Source organism: Uloborus diversus, chromosome 2 (assembly GCF_026930045.1).
Source record: "Uloborus diversus isolate 005 chromosome 2, Udiv.v.3.1, whole genome shotgun sequence".
Classification (NCBI taxonomy): Eukaryota; Metazoa; Arthropoda; class Arachnida; order Araneae; family Uloboridae; genus Uloborus; species Uloborus diversus.
In genome coordinates, this window is record NC_072732.1 from 171,532,109 (window position 1) to 171,559,275 (window position 27,167).

The 27,167-nt window shown below is 32.0% G+C and overlaps 1 protein-coding gene across 1 annotated transcript in view; it reads right to left on the reverse strand.

Annotated features, from left to right (window-relative positions):
• LOC129217483 (H(+)/Cl(-) exchange transporter 7-like) overlaps positions 1-27,167 on the reverse strand; it is a 67,454-nt gene that overhangs the window by 27,045 nt on the left and 13,242 nt on the right. The window contains exons 8-15 of the mRNA XM_054851790.1: positions 24,264-24,347; positions 22,361-22,454; positions 22,018-22,082; positions 17,171-17,281; positions 13,971-14,025; positions 8,588-8,648; positions 6,036-6,168; positions 5,342-5,459 (exon numbers count right to left, since the gene is read on the reverse strand). Of these exons, the coding sequence (XP_054707765.1) occupies positions 5,342-5,459; positions 6,036-6,168; positions 8,588-8,648; positions 13,971-14,025; positions 17,171-17,281; positions 22,018-22,082; positions 22,361-22,454; positions 24,264-24,347 (721 nt within the window). The remainder of the gene's footprint in view (positions 1-5,341; positions 5,460-6,035; positions 6,169-8,587; positions 8,649-13,970; positions 14,026-17,170; positions 17,282-22,017; positions 22,083-22,360; positions 22,455-24,263; positions 24,348-27,167) is intronic.

The following is a 27,167-nucleotide window of genomic DNA, read 5'->3' on the forward strand; positions in this document are numbered from 1 at the left end:
CAGAACAAAGTTTTTAGAATGAATAGTTTTGGTTTACAGATGCAATCTACTATTTTTTGGACCTTAAGCCTCTTTGCAGCACGTGTTAACATCATCGAAATGATTTGAAACTTTGCAAATCACATTTTCTAGTCTATTGGCACATTTGAGGGGGTGCCACAAAAGATTAGTTGAAGAAAGTTTTTCCCCCATGTACCTTGGTACCACCTTACTGCATCCTCAATAAATTTACGAATACAAAACATTAGCGAGAATTTAAAAGAAAAAGAAAAATAGAAAAAGGAAAAAATCTATTATTCCTGCATAAAAACTAAAAAAAATTCATGGTTCACCAAAAATTAAGATAATTTTTTCATTTTTATTCTTTCAGATATTCTTTTTGTGAAATTGTTAAAATGAGAGTAAATTAATTATGATTCTTTTTCCAAAGCAACATCTCCTGATGCTATATCCTCAAGCACCCTTTTTTCTTACTTAAATCATGTGTAACCATATTACGCAGAGGTTCAAGAAACAACTGCATTTTAAGAATAAGACAGTAGTTGTAGTTTATATTTCCTAAAATATAAATATTTAAAGTATACAGTTGACGAAATGTCAAAAATCCAGGATTTTGTTTGCATTAGCCGTTATTCGTAACAACCGGAAATATGTAAAATGGGAAGAAAAAATAGATATGTATAATTTACTATGTATATACTTGTTATATAACATAATACATTGTCAGTCATTTATGTGTCTAACGTTTCATGAGCTGATAGTGCTTTTCATTTTATGCCACCCACCAATGGCTTGAAAAGGATTACCAGAAAAAGCAGCATTTAATTTATAAGAAACATAGACTGTCAGGATAAATACTAGGGATTTTTTTTCTTTCATGAACCAGAAAAGATAAGCTAAGTTACAACATGAAATAACCTGCCTTATTGATGTTCTAGGGAGAATAAAGTATGTGGGACAGGCATTTTTATTGTGTTAAATTGCATTAGCGATAACTGAAGAACCTATTGGGAGAAAGGTGAAAATAGAGCAGGGGAAAGGGACAGGTGGCAATACACCCCAAATGAAACGATAGACTTTTATTCCTAAAGGTAAACAGCAGCAGTATGAGTTTCCCTGATGAGTTTCAATCCTTTCGTTCTCAGAATAGCAATAGTGGGAGAAACAGGGCTGCCACTGAGCTATGGTTATCAAAATAGTTTTTTTAGTAGCTTCTTAAATGAAAAATGGTCTGCAAAATAGTCGCCAAACAAGGAAAATAGTATCTTAAATAGTCTTTCATTATTTTTAAATAGTATTAATTAAGGATGTGTTGATTAATCGGTCACTTTGCCAATTATTCATAATTGGTAAATTTCTGTCAAATGATCGGCGGAATTTTTTGGTTCCAATATATTTTTTTAAGCATACCTTCAATAAGTAACTATGATGAATACATTTGTTGACAATAAATAGCTAATTTTCTGGAAACAGCACTATAGCATGTAGTGCGTAAGTGCATAGAGTAAAAACGAAGTGCGTAAAACTGAATGAAACACTGAAGGATTATTTAATTAGTTTAAGTTAAGTATCCTCACTCCAGCTTGTGATGATGTCTTTTTCTTTTTTCAGTAATTTTGTTTCTTCTAACTATACATATGATTACATCATATATTTTACAACTTACTCTTTTAAATTATTAATTTTTGATTCAGATTTTGAGAAATCTGAGAAAATTTGATATGAGAAATCGGAAGTATTAAAAACAATCATTAGGATCATTCGGCTGATTATCAACAGTCGATTAATTGGCATTCGGATCCTTAATTAGCCCCCATATAACTGTAACGGTTATTAATAAGCAACTTTTCCCATAATTTGACATACCTAAGTGAGTTCAAAGTTAGATAAATTCAGCAGTTGATACTGAAAGCTAAAGCTTCTTTTTTTTTAATTTCCATTTTTTTAACATCAGTAATATTTTTTACATTTTAGTCCCATTTCGGCTGAAATAGTAGCAGTTTTTTACAAAATAGTCATTTTTGTCTTAGTTTAGGCTAAAATAGTTGCCATAGTCTGCAATTCTTCAAAATAGTCGCAACAGTCATTTTTTTAGTCGGCAGTGGCAGCCCTGGGGAAATGCCTTGGCTCTAACAATAGCCCAGCCTAATGCCGTCCAGAGCACCTCCCACCCCCTTCAGAGCTGCTTGGTTCGGGGATAATGAGAAAGTAATACTCAGGGGGCTGCATCGACCACAGTCATTTTCAGTTAAAGTTTTCATTGCTATGGGGGTAGAAAAGGTAGAATAGCTGTCACCACTTGATAGTTAAAAATGGGTAGGACATTACTCAAAGGACTAAAAATGCATGGTGAGCTTCCTGCAATGACACAAAGTATCAGAAAAAAAAGTATTAAATCAGGAAATATTTCCGTGGAGAGGTCAGAAGTTTTGTTTGTCTTAACTGTATCTTTTTGTACTACGTAATATCCGTGAAATTTTCAATTAAGTTCAATAGTAAACCAAACTCAATTAAAAAAAATGTTCGTTTTAGCAGTGATTTCTTATTAACAGAGTTCTACGGTAAATATATATATACAGTGGCTCCCAAAAGTGTTCGTACACTTAGAAATTTTTTAGTAAAACCAAAATAACACAAAACTGAATTTGAATATGAAGTCCAATATTTTTTCACATCATTCCTATATCATTCTAAATAAAACCCTGTAGTTTTTTCAAAATATTGGCGGATCTTTTTTTTTTTTTTTGAAATGGGTCAAAAAATGAAGAGACGGAAAAATAATACAACACAAAAATCATCGTACACTCAAATATTTTCGAATAAATTCATGATTAAAATTATCATGTGTAGTTTTTTATTATTTTTACATTGTGTTGACCTTTAAAAGTCATTTGGCTTTAATTTTTTGTTTATTTATTCCATAATATTGAGATTATTACTATAAAATGGCTTGTATTCGTAAAAAAAAAACACCATTCGAAATTGAATTTTTTTCTCACAGGTAAATTGGTTTGAAATGTCTCTAAATTAGTTATTTTATTCCATTCTATAGTAAAGTGCTTGAAAAAATGCTGTAAAGAAAAGAATCGGACCGAAAACAAGGTAAGAAAAGGTCAACCGGCAAAGTTGACAAAGCGTGATCAGAGATTTACAGTAAAAATTTTTATGAAAAATACACATTTGAGTGCTGTAAAAGTTTCTGCAGAGTTAAATGAAAAATTTTACATTTAATTTTCACCTAAAATTGTTCGCCAAGTTCTCTGATTAGCTGGATTAAATGGGACCTCTTCCCGCAGAAATTTTCTTGGCCATGCGAAAAACAGAAAACTTACGCTTTTCGTCGCAAAATCAATGATAAATATGCTTGAAACGTTTTGGAATTACGTCTTACTTACAGATAAAAATGAATTCAACATTTTTGGTTAAATTGTTGTATAATTGTAAACAGAAGAAAAAATTAGGAATTTAATCTTTAGAACTTAGTTGGACCAGTAAATCAGGACGTTGAAAGTCTTGTGTGAGGGTGCATATCAGCATCAAGACTTGGTAGTTTAAAAAAATTTTTGATGAAATAATGAATCATGCTGTACATTTAAAAATTTTAAAAACCAATTTCAAACTCTTAGCCAAAAATTTGGTTATCGGAAACAACTTTGTTTTTTATCAAGATAAGAAGCCAACGTTTGTGTCTAGTGCCTCAAAAATTGTCCTAAAATTTTAGAAAATACCCCTTCAATCTCCAGATTTGAGCTTAATGTAACATATTTAGAGATATATGGAGGCTAGATTACGAAAATACAGCTTTGAAACGAAAATAGAGCTAGAAACAGTAAGACTCGAAGTATGGTTGAACACTTACTCAGAAATTACGCAAAAAAAAAGAAAGAAAAAAGAATGAAATCTATTCCCAAATGTTTAAAAGGTGTTGTTGATACAGCATGATATTCTACTAAATAATTACTTAATAAAAAGTTAGATTATTTAATAATATATAGACATTTTTTAAAGTGTACGAAGACTTTTGTGAGATAAAATTTCCGCCACTTTTTAGTTTTTGATTTTTAAAAAATTAAGTTTTAATATTAAAAAAAAATCATGTAGTTTTGTTGAAAATTGATCGTAAATCTTGCAATTAAATATCTACTCTGAAATATTAATTATAACCAATGAGAATAGGGTCCTATTTCATTGAAAGTCGTAGGTGTACGAACAACTTTTGGGAGCCACTGTATATATATATATATATATAAGTGAAAAATATTGAAAAAACCACACCAAGAGCCCATAGATGCGCAACGCAGCAAAACTAAAAAGCCAAGTAAATATAAAATTATTATTTCGCAAGCTATCAGAATAAAAAGAATTTGCAATACCATTTCTGCATTTAAGCAAGAAATTTCAGTACTCAAAAACTTACTTTTTAATAATGACTTCCCTAAAAATCTAGTTGAAAACATTTGCTTAAGTATAGCCTTCGATGAGCATTTCGCTTCTTTTGAAACTGTTTAACTGTGTAAATGTATGATACAACTGTGACAAACCATTTTTTATGAATCACCGGGGTGGATGAATTTTTTACACGCGGGAAACAGGCGACTCGGTATGTTTATTGATTGATTTCTGGATATGTTTTTATGTTTTTAATGTTATGTTGACAACTGGAATGTATTTTTATCATGTTGAACAATGGATTGGGCTGAGTTTACGTGGATTTCAAGGTAAGACAATTTTGTTATAGGCAGGTACTGTCCCGTGGAAGGCTAATTATCGGAACTTGTTTTTCCTAATTAGTCGAAACGAAACCCCCTGCTTTTAGTTTTAGGTTTGAGCTCTAGTTCATTGTTTTTAGTTTAACAAGTGGTGCTTTTGCCCATTGTTACTCTATATTGCATGTACTGGAGCTTAAACATTCTCTTTTAGTTCTTAGTTAAAAATTTTGGTCTTTTGACCATATTTAATGAATCCTCCACGGCTGATGAGCTCTGGATTCATACTTTATCTTTTTCTACTTAATAGCTGTTTGCAATTTTCCTTTTTCTCATCATTAATTATTTACAATTTGTTTAATATTTGAAATATATATATATATATATATATATATATATATATATATATATATATATATTGTTTTTGAAAATCTTCCTACAAGTGAATCACTGTTTATTTTGATATGGATATAATGTTTTATTATTTCTTATCAATGTCTAAAACTGACTTAGAAATTTCAAATTCACACACACACAGATGTAAAAATTCAATTATTTTCTTAGTTATTTCATCATTGTTTCAGATCAGTTTTGGATGAGTACGAAACAAACGTAATATTAGAATGAATGAATACCATCTGAATCGTGGAGAAGGCTTCTAAGGCAACCTTCAGGAGTTTGAAACCATATCGACCAAACTTTCTTGAATGTACCTGCTTCACAATTCAGCGTAACCAATGATTTGTCCTTGTCCTGGAATAGAATTATGCCTTTTTTCATTTTTATAGCACAAATAAACATGCCTTCATTACCTCAAATGTTTTGGATCATTCACAATGGATTTTTATTTTTATTTACATTAAAGAATTTTACTGCCAAGATAAACAGTTGGTTTAAAATGAAAAAAAAAAAAAAAAAGTTCAAAATTCAAGTGCTTGTTAAGCTATTTGGAATAGATGATTTATTAATTTTATTTTCATTATTCATTTAATAATCCACAAATAGTGCGCTTTAGATATTTGAGCTTCACGTATATTAAAAGTTGTTTTATCATTGCACAATAAAAATAAGCTCAATTGTTGTGGTGGAGAAGGGACAAGAACCAAATAATATTGGAAAAAATATCACGTAAAGCTGATGGTAGAGATTTTTAAAGAATATGCATTTAACTCTTTACAAATATTTTACTTTGTTTGGTCAAAAAGGCATAAGCCAGAGGAATTGGATGAAAAACAATGGATTGAACAATGTATATAGTGAAATATGAATTCATTAACTATGAGAAAAAAAAAAATTTCATAATAATGATACACAAAATAATTGACATACTTGAATAGGATACTGGATATCTAAGCAATCATCAGGGCCAGAATAGATAAAAGTCATCAGAAAAGCAATGGTGACACCAACCATGCTCACCATGATTACTTCAAAAATGCGAGCAACAGGATGTTTCACATACCTTGAAAGATTAAGAATTTTTTTTTAATGATGCTTATAGCAAAATTGAAATGTTTTATGTTGGAAGGGCATAAGTCACAAACTACAAATTTTTCAAGAAATTTTTAAAAATTCATGTTAAAAAAAATTTATAAAAAAATTTCAAAAATTATTTTGAAAGGAAAATTTTTTGCTTTATGTGTGGAAAATGTTTCAGAAGTTTTAAACAGCACTTTTTCAGTAATTAAATGCAAAAATATCAAAAATTGCTTTTTTAACAAAAATTAAACAATGAATAAAGTAAACTATTAGCATGAACATAAATAAAGTTTTTAAGGATCATAGTAGTTTAGTTCATGAGTGCAACACATTTTGAATATTTAATATTAAATGTACAAAATACTTCAAGGTAAAAAACAATGAAAGAAACATAAAAAATAATTATAATAGCTAATTTTCATGATCACTCAACTCTAGTTCAATGTCGCTACCTGCAAATTTTGGCTTCAAATGCGAGCCGTTGAACTGAAACGTAGTTCACCATCTTTTGTATGTCCATATTTTCTTTTTTCTTTTTTTAATCAGTACTTTCTCCACACGATGGGCAGGATCTGTGGGCAGTTGAACAGCCTGTGACTTAAGACATGATCAAGGTAGGGAGTGGGGATCGGATCGTTTATGGTAGAATATCCTTCAACATATCCTGTTTTGTCTTCTATATACATAAATTTATATAATGTACTTGTTTGGAAATAGGTCTAGTTTTTTTCCCCCCAACCTCTTTACCTTTGGTCTCTTGGATAATGCAGTAACTTTTTGTAATGAGCATTTATCCATGTTTTTAAGTCTAAAATGTCTGAGGAAGAGATTTCCTAAACTGTAAACTTGTCAAATCTTAAAGTGCTTGATTTAATGCAGTCGAAGCCTTCATCCAGTGTATATGTGGTCATATGTTCTCATATATTTTGCTATCAGACCAAAGTCTTAATTGCAAGGGGAGGAAATTATGCCCTCGCTCAGGAAAGTACTGCAAAACTTTGTCGAACCTCCCTGAATCAGAAATATAAAGACAAAATCTGGCAAAGACTGGCACATGAAAAAACTATAGTTTATTAGCCAAATAAAATACTAAGGAGGTTAGGATCTAGAGCACATGTGTGTATAATGCAACAACCGGAGCAGCAAGAGTCTTCTGGCATATGACAGTCTAACGCTACACAACAGCAAAAAAAAAAAAAAACCACACACACACAGTCGACTCTAAATAACTCGAATATTCCTTTATCTCTAAATTTTCATTCAGTATCAAAATAATTTAGTTTTTTTCATACAAAGTTGTCTCTATGTCTCGAACGTACTCCATTTAAGTCAAAGTATTTACGAAAATTTAGTTTTCATTTTAGGCATAAAAATGCAGCCAAAACAAGAAAAAAGTATATCTCCCCTTAACACATTGCTTAGCTTATCAACTTGCATGAGGGGAATAATTTATTTAAAATAGTTCTCCTTAATGCACTCAGTGTTGCAAATTTGAATGAAAGCAGCAGACAGGGCTATTTTTTGCATTGGTTGACGACCCCAAATTTCATTGTCAGCTAATCTTTGAGAGATTAAAAATTTTGTCAAGAATTGAAAAAAAAATAGTTTTTTAAACTTCTGGATTACCTGAATAATCGTTCTTTGACGAGTATTCTTTACCTATAAGAGAAACAGTAGCTAAAACCAGGGCTGTGAAGTCAGAGTGGGACTGATTTGGGGGGGGGGGGGGGGGGAGAGAGAGTTGGGAGTCAAAGGTTTAAAATTTCAACAGTCAGAGTTGGTCATTTTCCCCAAGTCTGCAACTCTACCAGAGCTTGTGGACTCAGAGTCGGCGTTGGACTGATGTTGGGGAAAAGGAGTCAGAGTCGAAGGTTCCAAAATTCCCGGAGTCGGTCATTTATCCTCTGACTTTGAAGCCCTGGTTAAAACTGAGTTTTAAGAAGAAGATAAACAGCAATGATGATGAAGCTTAATGACCGACGAATGGGATCCTTTTGAAATCTTTTCCAATTACTCGAACTACCAATTACTTAAAGGTTTTAGCAGTTCTTTTGGAACTTCGAGTTATCCAGAGTTTACTGTATTTCTCGTTAAATAAACGGGAGTTCAGTTCATGGTGGATTCTCAGTTGACCTCATGGCCTTTCAACAAAACTAAGAATTGACTAACGCTCCTTTAACAGAAACCATGAAGTTTGACAGTTTAATGTGTCGTTACGGATACAGCTAGAAACACCTTTTGTCACAAAATGATGTATCTATCTTCAAACAATTAAAAACTATATAGAACTCATTTTGGTAGAAATTTGACCTGCACCCTTCTAACAAAAAGGGACTCAATTATGTTAATAATATTTTTTTTAAAACTGATTTAGATTGCATAATACATAAAAACATGCTTACCGCATACGAAAAACAGTAAGTATGTAATTCATATGGTTGTAAAAAGCACCAAACAAACCACCTATTAAAAAAAATCAAATGTTAGAAACAGAAAAACCACATAGAAATGTTTTTTAATAAAACTTTAAAACAATCAGTATCATGGTGCAGAACTATAAATCTGCAATTTGTAGACAACAGTTTTACTTTTTTTGTGTGTATCAAACCCTTATAGAACTACAGTACAGCTTAAAAAATGAAAATTTTACAACTACTGTAAAGCTTAAAAAAATAAAAACAATTTTAGAACTACTGTATAGCTTTAAAAATAAAAACAATTTTAGAACTACTATGCAGAACTACAATACAGATTTAAAAAAGAAAACAATTTTAAAAAGCACAAAACTGCAGAACTAAAAACAATAAAAACAATTTTAACAAGCAAAAAATTGTATACACAAGTTTTCGGATTACAAGAAACTTCTTTTTTAATGCAAAAAGGTGTCACCTCATGGATGAAAAGACATTGGTTGAACAACATTTTCATATGGGCCAAAACATAATTTCTGAAGGAATTTTTTTTTTTCTTTTTCAAAACACATTATTAGTGATGCTATAATTTAGATTTATGAGCTTGAAACTAGAACCAGATAAGTAAAAACATACTTTTTAAAAGATGCTGAAAAAAAAAAGCCATTCCCTAATTTTTTATTTCAAAAGTCACATAAGCATAAGAATAAAAAATGACTCTTAAGATTTTTTCCTTAACTGTAGGTGTTTTTGTTTCTTATGTTTCTATGCATCTCTTCTTTTTCACATGAAATCATTCTACAACTTTTAAATTGTTTTTAATTTATTAAACACTTGTTAGAACTAAGTAATGGTAGTAAACAACATAGAAAACTCACAAATAAGCAAATATAAGGGGAGGTGGGGCACGTTGGTCTGCTTTTTTATTTATCATATTTATTATCTCATCAAAAAATTTAATGAGCAGTTCGATTTTCTGCAATAAGTTCCACTAAACACTTCTCAACACCACAGATTGTTTTGGAAATGTTCAATTAATTAACTTTTTTTACATTAATTTTTTAACGGAACCTCATAAAGTGCTCCAACATGCCCCACGGGTGAGGCACGTTGGTCGGCCTGGTGAGGCACATTGGACCGCATAACTCAAACAACATTTGTTATAATTTTATTGATATATACTATCAAACGTTGTAACTACCTTATTCTCGTTTGTGTGTAGAGTGAAAAATATAAAGTTTATATAACATATTAAATTGATTTTAATTGATAAATCATCTTTAATTGAAAACAGTAATAAGCATTCACCATTAGCACACAATTATTTTTTAAAAATCAAATGAAAAATCAATTATTGAAGATCATGAGGCAATATTGAAGTTAACTAAAGATGTGTTAAATGATATGTGGGAATATAAAAGTGCTACTTCCAGAGCTTTGGAAGTAGTACTTTTATTGGACTGGGTTTCGGTAGGGTAAGTCATGTGTTTCTTTTATGCAAAGTTACATCAATATTTGCTACGGGGAAAAAAGCTCTTAGTATCTTCATTGCATTGCATGAAACAATTCTAAAAAGATAAGAATTCTGTTACACTAATACCATATACAGTCAAACCTCGTTATCGCGACACCCGGATTTCACAGCACTTCGGATGTCATGTCACTTTTTCAAAGTTCTGAACTTAAGCCATATAATTTTAATGTTAAATGGCTCCTGTTTTTACAAGTTTTTATCGTGCAACTCTGGTTACAACGATGCTTTGAGCTGCGCAGAATGGATCAAATATTTCTTTGCACTTTCAAAATTTTCAGTAAAATAATGAAGACATCTGGCAATGTTCGTTGTGGGAACTTCAGACTCTGACAAGAGTTTTAACCAGGCATGACACCTCGAGAATGGTGGGGCGCAAGTAGATAAGTTCAGAAAGGTACAGATTTCAGACTTTGACAAGAGGGACAATAGAAAGGAATTCAAAGCAGGTGGATTGTAATAGTTGACGAGAGAAACAGCAGGAGAAGAGAAAGACAACAGCTACGTTGAGCTGTAGCTGGTCACAACAAGCTTCTCCCATGAGAGAAAAAGCGATAAGGGTTCTCTTCATTAGATTGAAAAGTGACACACAACTCTCAAAGTGGATAAAAGGATTGGAAAGGGTTTTTTTTCATAGGTTGAGGGGGGGGGGGTAGCCGTCCAAATCTAATGAAATTGCGGATGAAAGTGAAGAGTTTTGAATTGGTTTCTTTCTAGCTGGTAATTTTGTAGAAGAAGGAATGTGACAAATGTTATTCAAAAATTTTATTAGAAAGTATTGTAGAACTGAAAAAAAAAAAAAAAAAAAAGAGGTGAAAGGTTTTGTTTTTTTTAAAATAATTTTTGTATTCACCATTAATTCAAATTTACATTAGTTAAATCTAATTAAAAACATAAACATTATTAATTTCTTCATTAAACCTAATTTTATGGTTAACTAATGTTCAATTATGAATTTTTTGAACTATTCCAGTTATGATGTCGCTCTGGCTACGACGACACTTTGTTGACAGTCCCAAAGGTGTCGTGATAACAAGGTTCGACTGTATTTCAAAGAAAAAGTACAGTAAAATTGACAGCTTTAAGTAAGCATTATTTGTGTTTTAAAATCAAATATAAAAAAATTAAATTAGATAATCTTAAGTAATAGTATACTTTTTTATTCTTTAATCAATTATTTGTTTTATTTTGTTTCTGTGTAGAATGCTTGTATAGCAACAAAAAAATTGTTTAATACAGGAACTTCATTATAGCATGTATTGCATATTTTACTCTTAGAAAACAATTGTCTGGGAAAATTTAGAAGTATTTAAAAATATAAATTGTAAAAAAGTGCAGAATGAAATGAATCTTTTCGTAAAATTAATTTAGTATAACTTTTATTAAAATATTTATCTTTGCTTTTTTTTGCCCTAAGTTTTTATAATTATTATTTCAAAACATGTGCAAGTATGGGGATTTTCTTTTCCCTTTTTCTTCAAGACCTTAAAATTTTCTTCGTCTTGTGCGGGATTTCATCTAAATCCTCTTCGTGTTAAGTGATTGATTTGACACTTATTTGTAGCTTTATCTGATGGGGAATGGCATTTATTTCGACCAAAACGAAATTTGGTGTTATTTGAATTCTTGTTAATGGGGTTTGACTGTAGTATTAAAATACAGTAGACCCTTGTTTTATGCGGGGGTTACGTTTCATGGAAATACCACGTAAATCCTAATAGTAGTGTTAGATCTAATAGTCGTGTTAAAATAGGGGTTAGGTTCCGTACATAAAATACTTCATTCCAGTGATGATTAATTGTATAATAAGTTTAATGTGTACTTATCTTGATTTTTACGCACAACATGCATTAAGAAAACATAAACTAATTTCGTGTTCTGTTTATAAAGAGGAGCTCGCTATGATAGTCTTTTGTCAGTCATTAAGAATTTTTCTCTGTAATTCTTTGCAGAGCATATCCATGATCACTTGCGTCATTTTCATGGCAGAATCTTCCTTCACTAACAATTCAGAAAGATCATTTATATTGTCCAGGAATGGTTCAAAAATTTCAATGTGAACGTTTTTGGTCATGTGTCACTGAAATCGGTATCCTTGTCAGTTTTGGCCTCCTTTGTCTCTCCTAAAAGTTTTTCTTCCAGTGAGCTCTGAACTGTATGAGTTTAATAACTTTACTTCTGGAAAGAGATTAGGAACCAATCGCATAAAATGTTTCCAGGGGCACAAGTTCGGTTATTAGCACGCCAAAATGCAGTTTATTATGTATGATCTGCAATCTCTAGGAGTTTAGATTTTGTAAGAGAGGAAAATGTTATCTGTTTGCATTGCTGCAAACCCGTAAAGCCCAAACTCATCCGCATAGAATAAAATAAAGGTGTCAAATCTTAAACCCCATATAATCGAAAAAATGAGCGTAATGTGAGCGTAAAATGAGGGTCTACTGTAATTGAGACCGGTCCAACGTGCCCCATGGTCCAATGTACCCCACCTCCCCCTACTTATAATTAGCATGTATCTACATCGTTAACTACTGTTATTTTTTTACAAACATATTTATTTATTTATTTTGTACTTGTTAGAACATTTATAAAAATTATTGTGTTAAAACTAAGTTGATTTCAGTGAAGTATCTTATTACCTTCTTAAAAGTCTACAACCTCCCAAAATAGTTAGAATTTTTGTACACATATTAATTGTTTTAATAGTGGTTAGTAATTAGATTGACTGCAATTTTAAAAATTGCAAAAATTTTGGGAGAACCTAGGTTAAAGTTTATCATACAAAAGATGATTTTTGAATAAACAACTTCAACAAACAGAATAAATCTGAATACTTCTAATAAAAAAGTAAAAATGTGTTAACATTTCAGGCATAAAAAAATTAAGTAGTTTAAATACCAATTTGAACTAGTGCAACCAATTGGGTTCAATGCTTGCACTAACATTGTTACATTAAAAAAAAAGAGAGATCAATTGATCAATTACAAAACTTCTCACAAGAAACGTTAGTCAATTAGCAGTGTATGGAATATATTGTAATAGACTTATAGTAGTATGAAATTACACAAGAGCAACTGTACCACTGGCAAAAATGGAAAGAGAGAAGAAAAAAAGACATTTTAACAGTACAAAGAACTAATTTTTGTTAAGAACACATTGGTTTTCTTTTTTGCTTGACGACAATTGACAACAATGCAAATATTTCTAAAATACCACTTTTTTGAAAAAACCGTACTATTAAATGCACAAAGTTATAATATAATTTTGATAAAGCTAAGAAGAAATTGGGTTAAATGTATTACGATAGAGCTGCTGCAAAATGGGGACAGTAACTCAATAGGAACAATCAGTTTATAATTGATGTGTGCTGACATTATTAGTACAATACATTTGTATGTTTCCTCATTGTCTATGTATCAAATTGAATCAAGTTTAATGGCTTTTTATAGGAAGTTTTTCTGTCTTGTTTGCTTACTGTATTCTACTTTATGAAGCAACCTTGGAACATAAATTTTGCAAGTACAACATCAATTCTTCAAGCTTTAAGTCAAATTTTGACATATGCCTCCACAGTCCACATATTCTTAAAGATGTATAAAAAAAAGCACTTCTCTTTTTTTTTTTCTTTTTTTTTTTTTTTTCAGTTCTGAAAAAAATCTTTTCAACTTTAACTGAGTCTATTTGACAATCCACACACTTGACTCCACAAACAAGTGTTGCCCAGCTGATTTGCACTTCCTACTTTCAGCCGAGTGCAGTAAGAGACCACATATAGATATGTGCAGTGTGCATGTTGCCTGGATACAATTACTGAATAAAAGTAATCTAATCATAAAAACTTACCTATCACACCCATTAATACATATAAAGGAAGTTCTTCGACTGAGTAATCAAGGTTCTATAAAACAAAAGCAAAATCAAAATAATAAATAACATGAAGAATTTATTCATTAAACAAACTTGGAAGAAAAATTAAAAATATAAAGGTTTAACAAAATGGCACAAAATTGTACATAAAACCTAAATATAAATTGTGCCTAATGTATAAATTTCTAAACACACCAAATTAGAAATCTGTTTATGACCCACTAACAAGGTCGGATTTAGACTTAACAGGGCATTAAGCAATTTTAGGTATGGGGTCCATTTTGTAGTTAGGACAACTTTTGTCAAAGGCAAAACAGGCCTTTTTTCAGTGTGTCCTTTTTCCCCAATATAGAACCCCAAATTTTTCTCATTTTTTCATGTGTTTGATGACTTTTTCCTTTTTTTTTTGATTGACCTGAGAGGAGGATGGGTATTAAGGGAGTGATACAATGAAGATTTAAGTGGGGCATGGAGTATCTCCAACTCTAAAAAATCGAGAAAGTTTGAAAAAAAGATATTCAATTCTAAGTTTTGAGGCCTTATAGGGGGTAATTGAGACTAGTCGGGGTAAAATAGGGAAACAAATATTGTTTAAAAGTCAGGGTTCATACTTTAATTGGATGAAAAAATTCCATGACTTTTCCAAGACTTTTTCATGACTTCAATGAAAATTTTCATGACCTTGTTACACGAAGAGAATAGCACTATCTAATCTCAAACTTGCTAATTTTTGGAAATGAGCATTAGTGTGAAGGCCACAGCCTCATTGAAGCACTTACTCATAATGGAAAAAATATAAGTGTACACTTAAAAACCTAAACTATTCTTATTTGTCTTCTCATATAAATTTAAGTAAAAATGCAGTGAAAGAAATATGATGATGCTTAAATGCCTAACTTTTTTTTAATAAACAGGCAGAATGATATTGAATGGGACAAAGTTGAATGAGTCATTAATAAGTTTCAATAAATTTGCTTCAAAAGTAACCTTTCAATGACCAACAGAGCATTTAATTATCCACGTAACTTGACAGTATTTTGGTTCTTTAAAGTAAAGCCACATAGTTTAGTTCTTTATGTTTCTAAACTAGATCTTTCACCAGATCTTCTTTGAAAAAAAAAAAAATTCAGTAATAAATCAATCTTCTGATTCAAAAGTATACTTGTTTTGTTTACTTATTTGCACATTTTCAAATGCATATAAATTAATAGGTTCAGAAATTCCAGAACATGTTTGAATCCAGACATTGAGCGCAGCAGTGGGTCGCATGGATTAGTTTTGTGGGATGTATGTAAATGTTGGGCACAACTGTTTTAGAGTATTAGAATTCCTCTTTTTCTGTATTCTATCCCCTGAGTGAAGATCTTTATTTTCTAAAACCATCAACAAATTAAGATAAACTCTAATAAATACTACTAATACTAACTATATACTAACTCTAATAAGAACTATATTATTAAATATAGTTCTTATGAGTGATTAAATGAACTCAGATATAATTGACTTGCTTTTTTTTAAGTTGGCCCGGCAAAACCAAGAACGTGCAAGTTCGCTACTACAGAATATGAAATATTAGAAGTGTTGAAAATAACAGTTAATTCAAAAAAAGTGGAGTCAAAGCAGTAAAATGACATTGCAAAAAAAAAAAGCAAGCGGCTGCGACAGAAGTGGATGCAATAGGATTTCAAAATTCATATTTGATTTTGGGATCGTTCAATTCTCCACTTTTAATAGCTTTTATGTGCTGTACTGTTAAATCACTCAAGATTTCTAATGCTCTTTTAGTTACTGTTACTTTCTCTTTGTCCAAGACATTTTTCCATGACTTGAAATAACTTTCCATGACTTTCAATGAAAATTTAAATTTTCCATGACTTTTCTAGGTCTGAAATTTGCTTTTTTTTTCCATGACTTTCCAGGATTTCCATGACCGATACGAACCCTGAAAAGTTATGCACTTTTACAAATTAAAATCAAATCAAATAAAAATTGTTTATGGTTTGCCGAATCATTGAAGATAATTGACAGAGAAAAAGAGCGAGGGAGGAGAAAAGATAAGTGCATCATCAATTGTTCACATCAGCTTTTGGTATAGTTATTTCATGATCATGTCCCCAACTTATCAACAAATACACAGAATTAAATGAAAAATGATCAATAGTAAAAAAATCATAAAATACTTTAAAAATAGATAAAATTAAAGAGTTCTCATAGCAACAAGTTTTTTCAATCACGTAATGCAGGAAAAGAAAAAGATAGAAGAAATGTAATAGTTTTTACTTGTGCAAAACAGATCAACAGTATGCAGTAGAAGTAAGATAAAAACAAGCAATAACATTAACTTCCAAAATACTGAATTTGAGCCTAAATCAACATCAAAATATAAAATATGTGAGTCACAAAAATTTACCTCAAGCAATATGCTTCAGAAATGCGAAAAACTATGATTTTTACATTTTTTATACATATCAAGGAACTGAATTTGGCACAATTTGCTACTGAAATCTTAAAATTCAAGGTTTATAACATTTTTCTGAATTTTTATACACTTGGTACTGTATTTTTGAAGTGCTTTTCATTTTTTCAGAATTTGGGTGCCCCCAACAAAGCAAGGGCCCTACACTAAAGCTTGTTTAACTTCTAGATAAATCCAGCACTGCACACATACCTCATAGATTTGGTAAATATGAAATTTAATACTCAGAAGCTTTTTTTTTTTTTCCTGAAAGATGAGCAACATCAATTCTTGACAAATTAATTTCATGTTATTTTATCTTTATATTAATAGTATTTTGCTAAGTAACTGAAATTTAAAGGATAGAAAATATTTTTCATCCTGAAGGGGGGGGGGGCATAAAGAATTAAAATGGACAAAAAGAATTGCAAGAAGTTCTGCAAAGATTTAAAAGTTAATTTCTTTTTCCTGATATTGCAATGTTAAATCTAATTTTTTAACCAGAAAAAAAAATATTTTGCTTGGGAATTTAAAAAAATTTCTAATTTTTCTGGGATGTTTAGGTGTTACAGGTGAGTAGACAACCTAACTGATAGATAATAATAGAAATATTGGCTAACAATGAATTGAATTTCTTAGGTGTGTGTCTTCATGAGAAAAGCATAAGAAGCAAACAAATACTATAATTACATAACTGAATATAATTAAATGAATTACTTACATCAAATTTACCAAAATTTATTAACCCAGGATAAGACAATGCCCCAGGATGATTATTAGTGGCGGACAAAGTGATGTTCAGAGTAAAATATGATATCATCGAGCAAAAAAACTGTAAAGCAAATGCATGAAAATGAAAATATTGAGCACAGTATTTCACAGAAATTTATTTTGCAATGATCATGAACATAAATGACTAATGAAAAGATTTGTACAGCATAATGTATCTTTGTAACTATTCTTGACTTAATCAAAATATCGGGACATTTTTTTTTTTTTTTTTGCAGTGCCAAAAATGTTGGAATTATAGAAAAGAATTATTGAAGATAAAAAAAAATCAACGGTATATAAGTACCTAACACAAGGACTACTGACAATGTTATTACATGCTATAGGGCAAAATTTGTTTAGACAAAACTATAATGAGGGAAACCTAACCTGGCAGCATTGTTAAGACTACGCAGATCCTAATCACAGCATTGCGATGCTCCCAGGTTAGGCTTGCCTCAACTACAGTGTTGTATAATGCCCAGGCTTCTATGTGCCAGAATTGATTTGATTAAGTTAGGTTTTTGGTAAAATATTGATTTTGTCTTGACACTTGAACTAAGAGGATGAAACTATTTAGTTATTGTTATTTATTAGCTTTCATTTTACATTTGTTTTTAATTGTATCAGTCCACTTCAATTTGCTTTTAGAAAATTTAAGTTTTCATTATAATGACGTAAGTATAATTGGTTTTTGAACCTCGGAAACATCTTATGAATTTAAGTTATACTAAGCAAACAATTATTTACACTGCTACTAGTTCCAGGGTTAGTACTCAATTTCAGAAATAAAATGAAGGAGTTTCGGAGGAGTTTTGAAGGAGTAAAATGAGATTTTGAAGGAGCACTAACGGGCTGTCCTTAAACGATGTCACACTTTTTTTCAACATATTTGACCCCTTCACCCTTTTCCACAAAGTGTCACACGTGATTTTTTATAAACATATTGTTATAATAACGGTGTGATGTCACTTTTTGCCACCCTCTCTCTTCCTCTTGTCACAATTTCATGAACATGGCCTTCCCTCAAGGCTAGGGTGGAGCTTATTTGCACTGAAAAAATAAAGTTTTAATTTTTGTAGGTCTTACCCTCTTAATTTGTTCCTTTTGATGAAAAACCACTAAATATGAAGTTTGAATGAAAAATTTTGATATTTAGAGGTAGCTCAATGAACTTGAAGTTTGTTACATAGAGAAAATTTCGACAAAAAATGATAGTTACACATTTATTTATATAGCACTTGTAAATCAATTGAGACATGAAAGAAGGTGGTTTCTGGGTAACAAAATGCACCTGGCATTGTTCTGGAAACAAGTTATTGTTTTGAAACAGTCCCAGATAAAGTCACTTTCCTGCTGTCAGGGTATATTCTGCGGTGTTCCGTGTTCCTCGATGACTTGCACCCGAGTTACTGCAAGTGTTTGAACTGGTTGTGTCAAAACATATAGCACGTATGTTTGATATTCCCCAGCTTTCAATAGCTTTAAATACTGCTGTAGCTTGTGCCTCACCTGTCCCAGATGGAAGCTAGGGGTGAATTCCTTTCCCAGTTACTAGTACAGGCAGGCGATCCACTTTATCTTTTGCAACTAAATCAGGAATTAATTTGATGTCCCAATGGATAACTAGAGGGACATTAGGTTGAAACTTAGCCTTTATGTCTGCATATTTTTGAACTCTTTCCTTCCTTCTTTGACGGCGAATTGAGTCCTTATTCAAAGAAAATTCATTGATATTGAATCCTAAGCCTTTTGCAGTTTCTGCTATGACATAGAAAGCCTTTCGGTCTGACTCTTTTGTTCTGTCCAAAGCTGCAGCAAGTTGGGGAGTAACTATAGTTTTTCTCCCTCGCTTCCTTTTCTGTCTTTTTGATGCTTGTTCTGTGATATCCATTTTCTTACCTTCTTCCGTTGAGCTTAAGTTGCTATCAGTTTCAGTATCAGTAGATGATTCAAGTTCCACTATAGAATCTTTTAATTCTTTAATTTTCTGTTGCTGTATTTGGGCATTTGCTTTTGTTTCTCGCTCAAGAGCTTTTTTCACTTTTATATCAAGCTTTTTATCAACTCCTAACATTGATCCACATCTACCTTTCTTCCTTTGTGCTATTAAAAAGTCTTTGTCTTCTTGTAAGACTGCTTTACCGGTTAAAACATCAGCATGAGCAACATCAAAAAGATCTTCTAGTTTAGAGAGAAAAGTTGATTCCTTAGCTTGCTGTGTTGATGAACATCGAGCTTTATTTTTTTTCAAAAGCTGCCACTCTTTATACAACTTTTCAAGCTTCATTTGACAATTTTGGTTGTCTTGCATAGGAATTCTAGCTTTTTGCCAAAACTTGGCAATTTCTGTGATGGTCAGAGTTGAAGCTTGTCTTACGGTTTTCTTCAATTCAAGATGATGATGCAAAAAATGTCCCAGAGCCATACGCAAGGATGGCAGTTTTCCACCTTTTAATTCTAGAACTGACCCACCAAGAAAATACAAGTCACTTTGAGATCTTGTGGCTTTTGCAATCATTTTGCTTTCAAAACTGAAGCAAAAATAAAATACTGAAAACAAACTAAGTGCTAAAATAACCAAATGTGTTTTGTGCAGCTAAAGATGTCACATCCTAAAACAAAATGGCTAAATCAGAGCTAGCATGGCTTTTAAGTATTTGTGGTCTGCCTAGCGGTGCTATCTAGTAAGTTATATGTGAAGTTAAAATAAGTCAAAGGTATATATTTATAAAATAATGGAAAAGTAAGGAATCTTTGTTTTTCGAAAAAAAAAAAATTCCCGCAATGTTAAAATTTTCACAGTTGTTGAGCTACCTCTAAATAATCTTTAAATGTGCTAATATTTGGCCTGAATTTTTTTTTCATACAAAGGAACAAAATGAGAGGGTAAGAGGTTAATATTTTCATAGTTGAAAAATAAGCTCCACCCTACTCAAGGCATGACATCACTTGTGGATGACCCTTTTTACAATATCATATCTGCGATTTACTAAACAATTATTTTTTTTAACATAATCACTTCACATAGTACACCTACTCAAGTATTTTTAAATAGTTAAAAAATAATTAGACAAACTGACTTTTGCTGCTGAGAGTATGGTGGAAGAAAAAACAATAATCATAAAACTTGAAAAAATAGCCAAGCACCATTTAAGCATGTCTTACTTCACCTATGAAATGTCTTAGTCATCTAATAATGTTTCACCCTCAACTTTTTTGACTTCTATGATCAATTTGTAAATTACATCTTTACGAAAAAAATAAATATACGAAATTACTGCATTGAAATTGCCTTTATGCCTTTGCCCTTGTGGAGAAGTTAAGTTATCGAGCGAAGTATTTTAAGTTACTGTCATAAAGAAAGATTATGCAGCCTTGAACTAAAAAAGAAGGAGTTTTGAAGGAGTTAACACCAAAATGAAGGAGTTTGAAGGGCCCTTCAAAAAAATTTCTTAAATGAAGGAGTATTGAAGGAGTTTTGAAGGAGGGTACGAACCCTGAGTTCTGAAATCTGATTTCCCCTATCTGTAGGGATCAAAGTGGCCAGGACACAAAATGTAGGTGGTTTTTTTCAAAAAAGATATAGGACAAAAAAAAGTTAAATGTAAACAACAATCTTTAAATTTTACATTCATAATATAAAAAGAAATCACCTTTTTGTGCTACTCGTTAACACAGGATCATATGCCTTATTGATCCTGTAATTTTCTGTCGTCACAATGAATGACGTGAACTGAAATTTGTCACGCCAAAAAAAAAAATAATAATAATAATAATAATATTTGGGGGGGGGAGGAGGAGAGAAAACCTATATTTCAATAAAAAATTATACAGAAACAAACTACATTTAACCTTTTGTCTATTTCTGAATATCTTTTTACCCTTTCATTCCAGCTTCTATTAAAGCTTAACGTGCCTAAATAGTAGTCATGCATTTTTATTTAAGCACCAATTGCAGTGTGCTAGTCCTCTCGTCTATCATTGCTCGAGTCTATGAAATGATTTTCTTAGTCTTGTGGCTTTTTTTTTATTTGGGAGGGGGAGCTGGATTATGTTTAGGTTCCACATTTAAAAAATTTTTATTTCTTCTAAGTTATCTTTTTTAATCTCCAGAGGGTGCTGCTTTGACAAAATAAATAATTTCTTCAATTATTCTGCTTAGTTTTTTACTGCATCTTATTATTTTAACTAAGAATAAAAATAATGTCCAAACTTTTGTTAGGTTTTTCATTTTTGATACAATTATCTTGTTCACAGAAATGCCTCTTTACATGGATGCTTTGTCATTGGAAAAAGTAAGAACAACCTTTAGATGAGGAATTACAACTTTCCATTTCCCTTCTCCAGTTCAAAGATAAAATCCCAATATTTATCAATGGAGCTTTTTTGCCATTCATAGGAAGACTTCCGAGTCTAAAAGTCAAAATAATACATCATGGGTCACAGTAACGAGCAATGGCAGCATTTTTGCTGTAGTAACATTGTGAAATTTGGATAGTAGTTCCTGGGGTACCAAAAACTATAGGATAATTTTCTTAAATATAGGACTTATAGAAAGTATAGGATTTTTTTTAACTTTTTATAAAAATATAAAATTTATAGGAAATATAGGTCTACTTTGATCCCCGTGTCTAGTACATGTTTTTATATGCAAAAAGAGAAGTAGCAGTTAGTTAAATATATTCTGACAGGCAACTACAATGTAATTCCTTACAAGCATACAAGGTACCTCTGTTTGCATATGTTTTTTGCCTTATAAAAAGCAATTAATTTTATTTAAGAAAAAATAATTCTTACTATACGCCACGTAAGTGATTGATTCCAAAAGCTAGCTCCTTCTTCTAAACTGAAAAGTACTCCACCTGTAAAATAATGAATGGCAATTATTATTATTATTCTTTCACTTATAAATTAGGTTTAAAAAATTTCAAAAGTTGGCTATAAGTCAGATCATAATTTATAATTCTCATGAAATGGTTTTTCGGAAATTAAGTTCAAACATTTTTACAAAATTAAAGATGTTATACAAAATTTACAGTCCTTTCAATACTCAGTATAGTATGTGTAGGGATGGAAAATTATAATCAATAAAAAGAAAAGTATGTTGCACTCTTTTACAATAATTAGTCTTCAAACTTACCAACTGGAGCACCAAAAGCAGCGGCAACCCCTGCAGCTGCACCAGCAGATACAAAGTCTCTTTTCTCATGATCTTCTCGAAATTGCTCAAAAATCTGTAATATAAACATATATCTTAATTTATAAAAATACAGCAAATGTATGTTTGTGTTTAAAAACCCTAAAACTACAAACCAAATTTCGATAAAATTTTTGATTTGTTTTCATTGGTACAGTACAACTTCATTTATTCAGGCTAACTAGGGAAATCCTGATAATCAAAAATCCGGATATTCAGGGTAGAATGAGTGATGTACAAAGTAAATTCTTAAATAAGCTGACTTACTGTTCATTAGAATTAAAACCATGTTTTGTAACAAGATTATACAGAACTGTCAACAACACACTAAAAAAAAATCTTAATATTTGCATCACTTCCTAACAAAGAATAAGTCCATCATCTTCTGTTTCAAACAAGTGTGTTGGTGTCGTTGCACGCCCCGTTTGCCAGCAGTGCGAGACCAGGCATAGGCGTGCGCACGGGGGTCACCAGGGGTATCCCCATTAGCACATAGAAATGAAAATTAATACCAAAGTGGATAAAGTTTTACATTTTTAGGTTCATTAATTTCTTACCTTATACACTTTAAAAATGCTGTTTTACTCACAATATTTGAAAATTTTCCTAAAGTGAGAAAGTATGGGAGCCTTTCCAAGCGTAATTTCAACCTCCTGGTACAGTGGTACCCCCATTACTGAAGCCCTGCTCACGCCTATGAGACCAGGTCCATGACATTGTACAGATTCAGAAAATCCAACACTGATAAAGGATTGCCAACTAACTCCTGTTTGGAGAGCCCCAGGCACCAAGAAAGTGTTCAAGTGAAGCCTGCTCAAAAGAACAGTTGGTACGAATTTCAAAGCTCTTGGATCCATCGGAAATTTTAATTAATTTAAGCGGATCACTTAGAAAGTGGACAAAATAGTTTGTTCCTGTCTATTAAAACTGAAAGCCAGGGATCTTCCAGGACAAGAACACTGATACCAATGATTATTTGGGGGGGGGGGGGGGGAGTCCAAACGGTCCCATTCTTGCGTTTTATTTTTGAGAGATCCTCCATAAAGGTGAGGGGTGCTGATAGCACACTGACCTCAGAAACACCAGCCATAGCCAGTGTCCACTATCTCATTAACCTTGAGATCGACAATGGGAAAGGATCCACTGCAGATGAATCTGATGGCATCAGATTCATTGCATTATGGGATATGGAAAGCCATTTCAACTTCTTGAGTACTGACACTCCAACATCATCTCTCACACTTTGCCAGTTGAACAAGTGGTATATTGCACTTCTGCTATCAGACAGAACCTATTTCTTGTTTCCATTGGGAGGAGACACATGAGAACCAAGGGCTTTATCAATGGCTATTAGCTCAATGCGAAATACTGAGCAGAAATCGAGGTTTCTCCTCCGTTTCCTGAAGTCCTGATTTTGCGATTTGATGTTTATTCCACTGCCAGATCAGTTATATTCGTCTGTACTGCCCATCCGTATAAACCCGAACGGCATCTTTTGGAGTCTTTGCAATCTCTCATATTTTAATGTTTTTAAAGGTTTTCAAGCACTTAAAAATGAACCATTTTATTTCAAGTGGTTTTCAAAGTTTTTAAAAAGCATACGAACCAGGAAGTAGTATATAAGCTTGTTACATACAAGAAAAAAGACTTAAATATCAAATTTTTGCAATGCAGTTTAGTGAATGCACAAGACAAACTATCAAATTGGTGAAGCACTTTTATTACTCCTTATAAATTTGAATGAAAGAGAAAAAAAATATTTTTCTTTGTTTGAATCCAATACTACTTAGACAATTTGGTTCATCAATCATATAAGAAAATATGAATTGTGAAAGAACATTAGAACCTTGCAATTTTTCCTTAGCGATGTGCTTTTCCCTTGAGAAATTCCAGCCGCTATTACTGCTCCACAATGAATCATTGGTCCTTCCTAAAAATTAAATACATAAATACAAAATAAATTTAGATAATTGAACAGAATTCAAAAACATAACGTATATTCACAAAAAAGTGAATACTGAAAAGAAATATTTGTCATATGTGAGAGTTATACGCTCTGAAAAATTGGCCTTGTTTGTGCTCCCCCCCCCCCCCCGTTTTTTGTGCTTGGTGTTTGAGCACCCCCACTGGTTTTCGAAACCCGGCACCCACTGTAAATTTTCAATATCTTTGATTTGAACAATGATTTCTTGAAAATACAGTTCTGCCAACATAAAAAACTTATTAGATGTAAGTCACATGCAGGGAAATTTGTAAAAGCTATGATATAGAAAATGTTCAGTGCATAAAACTTGTACATGAAACAATTTTTCTCTTGATGTCTTTAATTCATGTCAGTAAATATATGCTTTGCAATTAATAATTTATTAATTCATGTTTACTTTTGACAGTCAATAATTAGTGGTGCCTGAAGAAATTTTTGAAGGGATCAAATTATTAATTTACCAAGTGATGCTTCAAATTTTACGGAATGACAAAACACACTTGTAGCAAAATCTAACAAAAAGAGACAATAGACATTCTTTTAAAGAATATTGTTATGTTGTCTCATAAGGAAATTTTGGGGAGTTCACAGTGAACTCCTGCAGCCTTTGTCAACAATATCTGTTATTTTGTACACAAAATATTCACCATAATCTGCTTCAGTTCTTAACACACACAAGCATTGCATATAAGTTTCCCAATAAATAATTTCTTAGGCACAATTTTCTATCTTCTCCTTTATTGTTGGGTTCAACATATCATTTTTCAGATTTTTTTTTTTTTTTTTTTCAAAATATCATCTTGAAGATCACAACAAAAGAGACAAAAATACACGGGATACCCCAAAAAAATGAAAAAAAATTAAATATATTTACAGAGAGAGAGAGAGAAGTTCTAAATCTTTTCAAGGTAAAAAATGAAACTATCAAAGAATTCAATAGTCTTGATGTTTAAATGTAACTAAAATGGGGGGGAGAATACTTACATCTGTGCAGGAGCGTCCCCCCCCACCTCTTCCTAGCATTTTAAAGAAATAGTCTAAAATTTCGAAAATTTTCCGGAAGAGAGTCCTCAAACCCCATCCCTTCACCTAGCACCATCAGTTGCATTGGAAGACCTACAAATGCATATTTAGAGTTTTCATTTCAAAAACTGTTCAGGGGAAAGCCTTCATATTATGATAGAGCGTTTAAAACTTTGTTTTTAAGGTCTCAAGTCTGAAAAATTTCCAGGGAAATGATCTTGACTTCAGTGTATCCCCTCCCCTGACTCATTTAAAATCACCTGAATTCAGAAAAAAAATCAGGATAGCCGCAGAGTTCAGATATTCTTCAACATTATTAAAAATGTCTAAAGTTTTTTTTAGGACTTTAAATTCGAAAAATTTAGAGAAGAGAGTTACCAAATTCCATCCTTCCTCCTTTTGTTATTAAAGATGGCTCACAATAAAATATTTAGGTTTTCAATTTTGAAAACTTTCTGGGGGAGAATGGCTTACCCCCATCCATTTCCCTAACATCATAAAAGATGTCTTCGAATGTTGCGGTCTTTAATTTCAAACAAGTTTCTTGCTAAAGCCACTGATTGTCTGTTCATCAAAAAAATATCCTCTAATATTGTTTTAGGATCTCCATTTCATCTTTCTCTCCCTGCATCGTTAAAGTTCTTCAAAAATTTCATTTTATGACTTCAATTTCGAAAAGGGAGGGGAAGAGTTCCCTAACTAATCCCTTTCTCTAACATCATCAAAGATGATCGTTACTTCGAGTTAAATAGGCTTAAATGGCCTAATAGAAGTGCAATTTTGGCAAATTTTGGGGTGCTCGGCGAATCCTCCCCCCTTTTGAACATCACCATAGGAAAATTAAAAAAGAAACCCTTCACCCTTAATTTTTGAACTAGGGAAGGGGAGTGAAATCTTCACTTATCCCCAGACGCTGATAAGCCTCTGACAAAGAAGAGGGGGGGGGGATACAATTTCAATACAGTTCGGATATGTAAAGTGGGTGGGAGGGCATAATCTCTGAGCTTGGCTTAGGGCGTAAATGGACGTTAATCCACCCCCGAGTATAGATGTTCAATGCAGCCAATTCCGGACGGGTGAAATGTTTCATTAAATTGAGGAAATTGTTAAATAAGGTACCATAAAAGCAGGTGAGAATGATACCCCAGTTTTGACGTACTAAGCGTTCATAGTGCACTCTGGGATACCCCAGTTTCAAACGGAACTATTATGTAATTTTCTCTGGTGATGAGAGAGTTGTTATTACTGTCAAGACGGCCCGTCAGAAGAATAACCTGGTGATTGCCAATTTATTTGATGTGAGCAACTGGTGCTAGGTTTTGTGGGTAGTACGGAAATTTATGTTTGTGAACTTTTCACGCAGAAGGAATCCCGATTTTGTAAGTACCTTTCCCTTTCATGTTACATAAAAAAGTTACCTCCAGTTTTCATTCAAAAAAAACATACTTTGATGTTGCTACAGTTATAAATGTGTAAAGTTAGAAAAGTTGTAAAGTAGTTGCAGGGCGAGTGTGGTACAGTAATTTTTCGAAACTTTGGAGGGTGAGAAGAAGATTTTTTCCTTATCACTCCACGTACAATACGGGGCTATGTTGTGGTGACTTATCAGGGGAAACAGCACCCAGGAAAAATCACAGGTGTAGATGCAAGTGAGTTGGAATTTTCAACAATGTTGAAGCAAAGTTTTGGTAGTGGCCTAAAAAAGAAGATGAGATTTGATATCCATCTTCAAAATTATGAAGA